We start from the raw sequence: 11,648 nt of genomic DNA on the forward strand, positions 1-11,648 counted from the left end.
TGCTACAATGTCTAAATCTTATTGGCTTTACCATTTCTGCTCCTTGACCTTGCTTTCTGGATTTGGAATAAAAATTGGCTAAGGCTAATGTTTGTTTTTTTTTTTTTAATAATATTTCCAGATGTTCGGGCTGGCACCGTGACTCACTTGGTTAATCCTCTGCCTGTGGCACCGGCATCCCATATGGGTGCCAGGTTCTAGTCCCAGTTGCTCCTCTTCCAGTCCAGCTAACTGCTGTGGCCTGGGAAGGCAGTGGAATATGGCCCAAGTGCTTGGGCACCAGCACCCACATGGGAGACCAGGAGGAAGCACCCGGCTCCTGGCTTCAGATCAGCGCAGCGCCGGCAGTAGTGGCCATTAGGGGGGTGAATCAACAGAAGGAAGACTTTTCTCTCTGTCTCTCTCTCACTGTCTAACTCTATCTGTCAAATAAATTTAAAAAAAATATTTCCAGGTGTTCAATGGTTCAGGGACAGTGACTGATGCTTTGCTGTCCATGGCACAGGAAGAAATATATGGGAGATCCACCCCATCAGGTCTGGTGGTTTGGATGAGGTTATGGGTCACATCCCAGCCCTGCTATGATGAAACAGTGTGATACTGTATAAACTGCTCTAGCTCTCTGAACCTCAGTCTCCATGTTCATGGAAAAGGACAATGAATAGTCGAAAGGGCTATTCTGAGTACTGATTGAACCTTTTTTATGCTATGTGTTTATCCAAGTGCCTAGCATATAGTGAATGCAAGACAGCAGAGGGTAGGCTTTGAATCTCAGCTCTGTACCTCTCATTGAAGAATAGAGATAGTGATGGCATCTATCACTTAAAGTCATGAAAATTAAATAATATTTGTAAAGTGCTTATTTAGGACAGCACCTAGCATACACTGTGTGTCTGTTAAACGAATGAAGATTCAGGGGCTGGCCCAGAAATGAATGCTTAATCTGCCACAATAATCATAGCCTGTCACGTAAGAGAGATTCATTAAGAGTTAGCTATTTGTTATTTTTACTAGTTGCTTGGCACCTCTTTCTGGGGCTCTCATGGCCCACCCTATGGTCCTCCAAGATCACAGCAGCATCTCACCTGCTTATCAATTCCAGAAGAAGGGCAGGCTTACCCTGGAAGTGAGTCAGCTCGTGCAAACCCGGGAAATAGGCTGCACTCGGTCTTCTGCCTTGCAGAAAACTCTCTTTGCCTGGATAGCTTCTAATACTACACCTTACTGTTTATCTGCACCATTTTGGAGTAAGTTTCAGAAGACCCTCAAAATGCTAGTCAAATCCTGAATTCTACTTCTCCTTCATCTCTGCTTTTTCTTTTCTTTTTTTTCTTTTTTTCTTTTTTTCTTTTTTTTTTTTTTTGACAGGCAAAGTGGACAGTGAGAGAGAGAGACAGAGAGAAAGGTCTTCCTTTTCCATTGGTTCACCCCCCAATGGCCACTGTGGCCGGTGCACTGCGCTGATCTGAAGCCAGGAGCCAGGTGCTTCTCCTGGTCTCCCATGCAGGTACATGGCCCAAGGACCTGGGCCATCCTCCACTGCACTCCCGGGCCACAGCAGAGAACTGGACTGGAAGAGGAGCAACCAGGACAGAATCTGGCACCCCGACCAGGACTAGAACTCAGGGTGCTGGCGCCACAGGCAGAGGATTAGCCTATTGAGCGGTGGCGCCGGCCTCTGCTTTTTCTTAATTTTTCACTGGTTCTCTTCTTGGGAAACAGTAGTATTCTATGCCTCCCAAAGACAGCAAGCCCATCTCCTTCAGAGGTCCAAGCCCAGAGCAGGAAGAAGGAGTAGGCCAACGTGTCACTTCACTTAGCTGGGTGAGCTAGCAAACTTTTGCTTGTTGCTGCTGCTTCTCCAGCTGACATAAATGGCTGCAGGGCTCTCTGCTCAGTGGGGAGCTACATGTTAACCCTCTGGTAGAGGCACTCCCATTGGTTACTGGAGGGACCTATGCTGCCTTCCCATGACCACTTTTTTTCCTGATGTGGAATACTTGACTCTGGTTCAATCTTTTCCACCCTACCTTGGCTCCAACCATCAACAATTTCAGGTGCATGCTACTGGGACTGCTGTTGGCCCAAGCAGTGCCTTGTGAACATTTTCTTTAGCCCTTCCTCCTTTTGGACAGACTGAGTTCTGGACTAAGATATAAGGTTTGGTGAAAGGATCAGAGGCTGGCTTTCAGCCCCAACTGGACTACTAGGCTGGATAGCCTTGTAGCTGGGTGACATTTTCACAGATATCACGTAGTCTTGGCTAGAGCTGTCTTGGCTTATGTTCTGCTGTCTTGGGTGAGATACTGACCCAATGGTTTAAGCTCAGCTATCTGCCACGAGATCCAGTAAACTCACAGAACCTCAGTCCTTCAAATAGGCTGCCCTTTGCCATGCCCTCTTTCAGTAATGTCCCTCCAACTCCCTTGCTGAGGTTGGCGCATGAGCAGATGCACAGTTGTGTTGCCTAAACAAGTGTCCAAGCAGGGAATGAGACGTCATCTCTCTTTTTCCCAGGTGCCCTCACCCACAGTGAGTGATTCTTCTTGGAGTCTCAGTAAATCATTGAGGATCTAAAAGTGTTGGGAGGAAGAGAGTACTGGTGTAGGGAAGCCACCTTAACACTTGCCTTAGAAAATAGATATTATTTCAAATGAATAAATTAAGATTTAATAATCAACGTATTGCTTAGAGGCATGAAGGGACCACAGGAACTAAACTAAAAAGAGGTGAAAGCAATTGCTCATTAAAAATACTCATTTACAATATTTTTATTTATTTGAGAGGCAAAGAGACACACAGAGAAAGACAGATAGCAGAAGACAGACAGATGGAGAGAGGGTCCCATGCACTGGTTCATTCTCCTAAATACCTGCACTGGTCAGGATTGAGTTGGGCTGAAACGGAGAGCCAGGGACCCAATCTAGGTCTGCTGTGTGTGTGTCAGGAACCTATCATCACTGCTGCATCCCAGGATCAGCAGGAAGCTGGAGCCAGGAGCTAGAGGCAGAAATTAAGCCTCACTACTCCAATATGGGATGAAGGCCTCCCAACTAGGCTCTGAAGCAGTAGGTCAAATGTCAGTCTGTTTTCTCATTTGTTGGAGAAAGAACCTCTTGCTCAGAGGTTAAGCCATTTCCAAGATCTCATAATTAATAAATGACAGGATCCAGATAAGACCCCAGGTCCATTGGCCCTGAAGTCCCATATCATCTAATATTCTCTGCGATCTCTCATGAATTATTTTCAAATGATTTATTTATTTATTTGAAAGGTAGAGTTACAGAGAGAGAGAGAGAGAGAGAAATGTCTTCCATCTGTTGGTTCAGTCCCCAGATGGCTGCAATGGCCAGAGCTGCACCAATCTGAAGCCAGGAGCCAGGAGCTTCCTCTGTCAGGGGCCCAAGGACTTGAGCCACCTTCTACTGCTTTCCCAGCCATAACAGAGAGCTGGAAGGGAAGTGGAGCTGCTGGGACTCGAACCAGCACCCATATGGGATGCTGGCACAGCAGGCAGTGGCTTTAACCACTACGCCACAGCACCAGCCCCTCTCATAAATTATTTCTACCTACAGTGAAAAAGTGTGTTCTGGCAGGGTCATGGGATGGGGGCAAGAAAAAAACCTTGGGATTTTTTAGGCTTCTCTTTAACCTCAGAGACATTGTTTTCATTGGGGGTACTTCCATGTGTCAAAGTGTAATGTTCAAATTGTTAAAAGTATAATTCTCCTAAAATACATAATGAGCTCATGTCAAATTGTATTATAGTCAACAGCGAGGAAACAAGCAGAATGACTAAACTGGTTCAAAGGAGGATGCTACAGTTTTCTTTCAGTGAAAAAAACTTCTGCAATAAGATTGCTAAGTTAGATATAAAACTGATTAATATCCTAGCGGGCAGGCAATCAATCCACAATATTTGGGATTATCTCCTGTAGTGAGCAGAAATCATGTGCACTTCTACTGAAGAAAAATTTATGTGCATTTCCCCAGTTTTCTACGGTAAACATCTAACAGTACAGCTACTAGACCTGAATATGTAATAAAAGCTGAGTTGAACAAAGTTACCGCAGAGATTCAGATGACCCCTTAGGTAAGCTTGTTGCTAAGTACTCTATGAGAACATCACCAGAACACAGTTGTCTTTCTCCTGAGTTTGTTTTTCTTTCTTAGCACATACTAGTTATCCATACAAAATAATGCACAATGGTCACGCCACCTGGAATGCAGGTCACTGGCTTTTAACCTAATGAAGGAGATAAACTTCTGAGTGATGAAATAAGCAAAAGCATTTTCAAAGCCTCCACTCCTTAAGGTAGAGTCATGGAACCTTTGAGTCGGAAGGTAGAGGGTTAGGTTTGAGGTGGAAAGAAGAGGAGTAGGTTTTTCCTATCAAAGATGGTACAGCTAAGAGTAAGGTTCCAAATGTTTAACAATCAGTAGGATACGAGAGCAGCAAATCAGCATGAATGATTTCCTAGAGCTGGGGTGGGGTCACGATGGTGCATGCTGGGCCAGGTCTTGACCCTTTGCCTGCTAGATATTACCGAGGTCTGAGGGTCCCAGGAAGGGCGAGGGCAGGCACAGTGGTGGTGGGAAGTTGGAGGGGACTTGAGCTAGTTGATGTTTACCAACATGGAGGGAAGGATTTCAACATTTGATAAGCAATATGGCCTTATGGATACATCCTTTCTGCATTTTAGTTATGCTCACACTCCAGCTCCTACCACGTGCTCAATTCTGACACGACCCACAAGCACTTAACATGCCAGTTCATTTTGTTTTTCCATACACATCTTGGGCTTTAAGTCTGAGGGTGATGAGTACAGGCAAAGAGACTGGGGAAATGTCAGGTGTAGGGCACAGAGCTCTAGCACATCCTGCACCCATGTCTATCTATGTAATCGAGGCCTGGAGGAGCAGAAATGGTGATTGGTGCTGTCACTAAGCTCCAGGTATATAGCAGTGCCCCCAGACAAGTAAGAATCCATGTCCCTATAGAGTTTATAGTCTACTGGGAGGGGTGAGGTAGGAGATATGAAGAGTAAGAGTTATATACATGGAAGCCCCGAGCACAGGGCTGAGCAATAGGAAACACACACCCCCGTCCTCAACCATTTTTGCAGCTTCCCCGAAGGCTCTTGAACACATAAATAATGCTGGAACTGCATCTGGCTGGAAAAAGTCAACCATCTGGAGATTTGGAAATATGGGGGAACTTTTAATGACTGGCTAATTTTTTTTCTATTTTTCAGCCAGATGTTTGGTGTCATCTAGGCCCATCTGTAGCAGAAGTAGCAGTGTTTTGAAATTCTTTTCTGTAATTGAATGTCCCTCGCCTTAAAAATCCTAAGTGAGATTTCTTTTCTTAGTAGAAAAATTCTTAATCAATTGGAAAAAGAGAAAATCAAGAATCATATATGTAAAAAAAAAATTTTGGACTGAAAGAGTCATTCGAGTGATTTCCAGAGCTCAACACCGGCAGTGTGTGGGCCACATTCAGCTATAATGTGAATTTGGTTTGACTGGTTCTATGTTTTAAAAAAACTATATGAGTTACTAATATTTTAAAAATAAAGAGATTTTTACATCTGGCTTTTATTTTCTTGGAACATTGTGCAACATTTGGTGCACATTTCTCCAAGTAGAATTCAAGCCAAGGAGGAATAGCAGTTGTTACTGTCTTCTACGTGGGCCTTGTGTACCACAGTTTGCCATAGTCCCCACCACTTTCTGTTACCCTCTAACTGAAACTGAATTTCAGCTGCAGCATGTCTTTTCAAATGTACCATTGTTTTTTCCCACCATAGCCTCGGGTTAAGAGGACAGTGAAAATGCTTGCTTCACATTTGATAAGTAACTTGCCTCGTCCACTGGGACATTTGGGTTTGCTATTCCCTCATCTTTTCTGAAGTTCTCATTTTATTTTTTACATTTTTTCTTTAAAAACAGAGGGAGAGAGAGAGAGAGAGAGAGAGAGAGAGAGATATCTTCCCTTTACTGGATCAGTCCACAGATCTCTGCAACAGCCAGGGCTAGGCCAGACAGAAGCCAGAAGCCTGGAACTCCATTCAGGTCTCCCACATAAGTAGTAGGGGCACACACGCTTGAGTCATGCCTCCCAGGGTGTGCATTAGTAGGAAGCCGGAGCCAGGACCTGGACCCAGGTACTTGGATATGGGATACAAGACCTCGAGTGGCAGCTTAACCACTATGCCAAATGCCTATTCCCTTGAAGTTCTGATTCTTAGAATTTGATACACTGGTCCAAAAGAGATCCAAAAGAGAAAATAGTATGTACGGTTCATATAACTTTCAGTGACAGAAATGGGATTAGTGTTCTTTACTACTAGGCTAGTGGTCTTCCACTCTAAATACAACATTTTGATTGTCACTAGACCTTCAAGATTTTCTTAATGAGAAAAATCACATATTGAACATGTTCTCATTCAGAGTCACATGCTGCCATTGAAGACATTGAATGCTTAGCATGCTTTCCAGATAATGAGTCAGGCACTCGTTCGGTTTCTCAGTGTGGGTGTCTCTACATAGGTTGATTGTCTCCTCATTCAAAGCCTGTCCTTTGCTGCCTCTGAGTTTGCAGTTGTCTGGTGGCTCCTGCATCCCTGCGATTGTTACATAGACTTGCTGGGTGTTCTGAGATCTGAGACTCCTGTATGGAAATAAAAATCCCTATGTTTGGGCATTCTCATGAGCTAATGTTTGTACCAGCTGCAAACTATTCGTAGGATCGTGAATTAACATCCCTAGCAAATGCTTTTAGAAGTAGCTTGGCTCAGGTTAAGCACTGCCTCCTGAATTGAAGTGTACGACCTTGGGCAAGTTATGCAACTTCTCCAGGCCACAGTTTCCTCACTTGTAAAATGAGGGTAAAAGTGGCACCTACAACACTGAACTCCTCTGAAGATGAAAGGGTTAATTTTTCAAAATTCTTGGGACAGTGTTGGCACACAGTAAGTGCTGAACATAAATGGCATTCTGTTGAGTGACTGAAATGAAAACTGGAAACATGTTTCTCTTACTGAGTGATATGATCATCTTTTACACACTTAGCTTTCCGTGGGCCCATCGTACATACTCAATATGCATTGGTGTTACCAACATAACTGCTTGGAGGACCTGTAGAATACGCCAGTTTCAATGATCCATCATAGACTCATGGAATCAGGAACTCTGATTGTAAGAGCTGATAATCTATTTTCTTAAATGCTTTGTGTGATGTTGATGACTAGTGAAGTTTGGGAACATTTGGTGTAATATTCTTATACTTAAATATCTATGATATTGGAAGACTCATCGCCTCTTAAATGTTCCCATTCCACATTTATTGGATAGTGATACTGAGGTAAAACTCTTTTTCCTCAAGTTCTACTTCTACTTCTACTCCCTTGAGGCCACATGCAACATTTTAAATCTCCCTTCCATATGACAGCCCATCAGATATTTGTAGACAGCTGTCATGTCCCTCCTGAGCATTCTCTTCTTTCAGACAAAATAGAACATTGTCTCATGGCTCTTAAAAATTATGGAAGAATTGGCTCTTCTAATTTTATCTATAAGAAAGTTGAACTATAAGACTCTCCAGTTATCATTTGACATCTAAAAGATCAGAAAATGAGAGTGTTGAGACTCTGGGGTGCACAGGAGATGCCAAATGGGAGATGGTTGTGCATCTTCATTTGAGCAGAGGATGAAAATGCCTAAGATAGATGCTGGCTGCTGCATGTGTCTTCCCATGCAGACTCCTGCAAATTTCTTGAACACTTGATGTATTCAGTACATTAAAAAAAATCTTGGCTTCAAATTTTAGCCAGGCTTGTCTAGGTGTTAGTTGTCTGGGTGTATACCATGACTAAAAATTTACTGTGATTTGTTAATGTTTGGGCATCTACATGTGTTTAATATTTCAAAAAATATTTTTAAAAAATCAAGTCAAATTGCATGAATACTGCAACAAATATTCTAGAGAGAATTCACTTGCCCTAGCATATATCTTCTATTCAGCCAATTCCTTCCTGACTTAATTTCTCACCTCTATCACTAATTCCATAACATATCTGGGTAGAGTTCCCATTACTTATACAAACTGTAGGTATCAGGCATGGTGATTTTGGAAAATAGAGAAACCATCAGTTGAGAAATTCTAAGCAAGGATTTGGAACATTAGATCTTTACTTCTACTCTGATACATTTATTTTTTCATAGACCATAATGAGGTAACTAAAACTGATGTTTATTTGTAAATTGCAAGCCTTAGGTTTGGAAGAACTAGAAATGACTATGACATGGCATACATATGTGCCATGGTATACATATGTGCCATTTTTGACTTGAGAAAAGGCTCAGATTTTTTATGGCACCTCTAGAACATCAAAATATTTACCATATCATGATTCTACAAAAGATAATTTGATTCCTTGTTTTCAAGAAATGAAAGAAAATTGTAGAATTTCCTTAAGGTAAATGCACCATACCCAATGACAGATGATCACAAATATTAGATTTTTGTCAGCATTTAAGAAAGAATTATTCTAGAATCTCTGTCAGCGCACAGAATACAGTCTGAGCTCTGGAGAGTGCTATTCCAAACTAGTCATTTCCAGGTTGATGGACTGAGGACTGAGGGTAAATGTCTTAGCCAAGGTCACACAGAGAGTTTGCATCATTATCCATGTCTTCAGACTTCACATAAGCCTTGTTGCATTTAAAGTAGTCCTTTCCTATCTGGATTTACCACCAGTTGCAAATTTGTGTTGGATACAGAATCAATTGTAGTAGCGCTATAGTCAGGCAAGCAGTTGTTCAGAGTGTCAGGACATGGGAAGAAGGCCAAGGAATGATGCAGTATTACACTAGCAAGTGATGTCATGGCATGATTTTCTAAGTGATTTACATAAATGCAAGTTCTCAAGAATCTCTAACACATGCCAGCCAGTGGGAATGCAGGTGTGGAGAACCAATGGCAAGCAGGGGAGAGGAGCATATAGGAAACCCAGACCTCCTTGCTTATGGTTGTGACAAGCTTCACCCCAGGAGCCTCAGAAAACTCCCTCCTGCCCCTCTACTCCAATGACTTCCCTCAAGCATATAGGCTCTAAGGAGCTTTGATTTTTCCCCCTTCATCTTCCTGTTTACTTCCAATGACATCCACACATTGCCTGAGAGCAACTCTTTGTATGGTGAAGACAAGTTTAATAGACATAGGCTATACAAGGGCTTTACATGCCAAAACTGATCTGCCCTCTTCATTATAATTTACGACAAATCCTCTGATTTTTATAATTCAAGTGACAAGCTATAATTCTTGATCAGATAATTCTGATCTTATGTAAATGTCACAGTAATATATTTGTTCAATTCTGGGATAATTTAGGAATAAAGACAGAAGGATACAAAACATCAAGATTTAATGTTTCAAAAATCCAAAATAGTGAAATATGTATCAATATGGAAGTTTTATTAAAATATTGTGGGGTAGTGGTGGGAGTTGACATATGTTACCCTGGTACTGGTTGGCAAAAGAAGTTCATGACAATATCTAGTTAGATCAAACTCCAAAGAAACTGATATGACTATTTGAGAAATAAGGAAATAGCTTAGAATGTGCCAGGTCAGGTCAGAGCCCCCTCCTCCCTCCTGCTGTTCTCCACTATCCCTCCCCCAACCACTGAAATGCCATTTAAACAGAGCTAAAGGCCCCACCTCAAGCCAGATATCCAAGCAGTTCATAACACACCTAGGGATTTTGAATCTGAAGACTTTTCTCAACTGCAGAAGCCAACAAGAATGTCACCGGATCTCATCTCATGAAGCTTAATACCAAAAACAATCAACACGACTCAAACCCTTCATCCCACACAGCCCCAGTCTTTCTGGGAATAGAGGCTGGATATCTGCACATTCTCAGCAAGAATTTGAACTATTCCTCTTCTCCCATCACTGCCTCCATCTCCCAAAACCCCCAGCAGAATACCAGAAACCAGATTATTCAGAGCCATTGAGGAATTTGTAAATACCTTCTAGGCAGCAGGTCCTCCACAGCCCCGAATGGGTCATTACTTCTTCATTCTTCCTGCTGGTTTCATTATCACTTGTAGATTTAGTCCTGCACACACCTCTGGAATATAACCAGTAGTCCGTGCCCACTGCAATGGTCATTAAACTAAAAGCTGCGAAGGCTCCCACAGTGGTGATCAACATCTGGATACCTCTGTCACACATCCTCATAATTCTTCATGGTACTCTGGACGGCTGGGGGTTGAAGGGGAGACTCAGTGCCAGAGGGGAAAATCACTCTGCCGCTGGTTCACCTAGAGCAGGCTCTTCCAAAAATTCGTGTCTCCTTTTGTTGGTATCCACAGGGACTTTGGGGAAAGCTGGGATTTCCTGTCTGGAGCTCTCTCCAGTTCCCTGGGTCGCCTATGGCCCTCTGAAGCGTGCGGGCTCCAGGGGGTTGGTCCACATCACTGCTGCCTTCTGAGGGTCCCCGGGTTCCTTTCATTCCTCAGGAGCTTGGTAAGGACGAGGGTCCGTGCAGGGCATGGCTCCAGAGCCTGGGGCTGTCAGCTTGGTTTGAGATACGCCTGGCTCCTCACAGCCCCAGGAGACTCAAGGCAAAGACATCCAGAGAGGTCTGTGCGCGTGTGTGTGTGCGTGCGTGCGTGTATGTGAGAGCGCGTGTGCTGGGGGTGAGGGCGGATGGCAAAAAATAGCACTGCTGGGAGGCGAGTCGCTGAGAAGAGTGCTCACTGCTTCCCCAGCCTCCCAGGAAAGCTCTCCGCCTGCTCCTGACACCCCCGCTCAAACTGGAGAAAAGACTGTCCCGGGGCGGGGGGCCGAGCGCCTTCCTCAGAGGGCAGAGGTCCGTGGTGCTGAACGGACAGCTCCCTGCCTGTTGCCCGGCCTCCGTGGTGCTGAACGGACAGCTCCCCGCCTGTTGCCCCTGCTACAGTGGTGCTAAAGGGACAGCTCCCTTCTGCGGCTGCACCCCAGCCTTGGGAGCGCCGGGGCTAGAGACCCGGGGTCCTGCAAGGGTCCGTCTTTCCTGCACCCTTTGTTCGCCTCTTCCGAGGCCAGCCGGCTGGCTTGGCTCTGCCTAGTCAAGCCCACGCTCCGCGCAAAGTTTCGTGAGCCCAGAACAGTCAGCGCCCCGGCGGCTGGGCGCTGCAGCACCACCTTGTCCCTCCGCCCCAGGAAGGGTTAAGGAAAGGGGAAGGGGAAGGAAGCCCGCAGCGCGCTCTGGCGCTCGCTCAGCGCCCACCCAAGGCAGCCTTCTCCAATCAAACCCCCTCAACCCTCCCAGGAGCCAGACAAGTTTGCTGTTTGCTGCGGGCGCCGCTGGAGCCCGTGGAGAGACGGAAGACCCTGAAGACCGATTCTTCTTAAAGGGGCCGGCGGCTCAGGGCGACGGTTCCGCGGCTCACTTGGGCGAGCAGAAAGTGTTGCCACAGGCACATCTGTGCATAGTCTGCCTCAATTTGGTTCCCCAGAAAACAAACCAATATGTCTACCCTGCTTTCTCTGGAGCTCTGTTTTACACCGGAGACAACGTGCTCGGATCAGATCCGGAACTGTTCATATTCATATGATCATGTATTTTTAAAAGACAGAAGGAGCTAAATGTATTT

At 44.5% G+C, this 11,648-nt stretch overlaps 1 protein-coding gene across 1 annotated transcript in view; it reads right to left on the minus strand.

Annotated features, from left to right (window-relative positions):
• The window catches only part of CACNG3 (calcium voltage-gated channel auxiliary subunit gamma 3), a 98,869-nt gene extending 87,574 nt beyond the window's left edge, over positions 1-11,295 (minus strand). The window contains exon 1 of the mRNA XM_002711827.6: positions 10,038-11,295. Within this exon, the coding sequence (XP_002711873.1) occupies positions 10,038-10,248 (211 nt within the window). The 5' untranslated portion in view covers positions 10,249-11,295. The remainder of the gene's footprint in view (positions 1-10,037) is intronic.
• Positions 11,296-11,648: the final 353 nt, after the last annotated feature.

This window comes from Oryctolagus cuniculus, chromosome 19 (assembly GCF_051225735.1).
Source record: "Oryctolagus cuniculus isolate XC-2025 breed Fujian yellow rabbit chromosome 19, ASM5122573v1, whole genome shotgun sequence".
NCBI classification, from domain to species: domain Eukaryota; kingdom Metazoa; phylum Chordata; class Mammalia; order Lagomorpha; family Leporidae; genus Oryctolagus; species Oryctolagus cuniculus.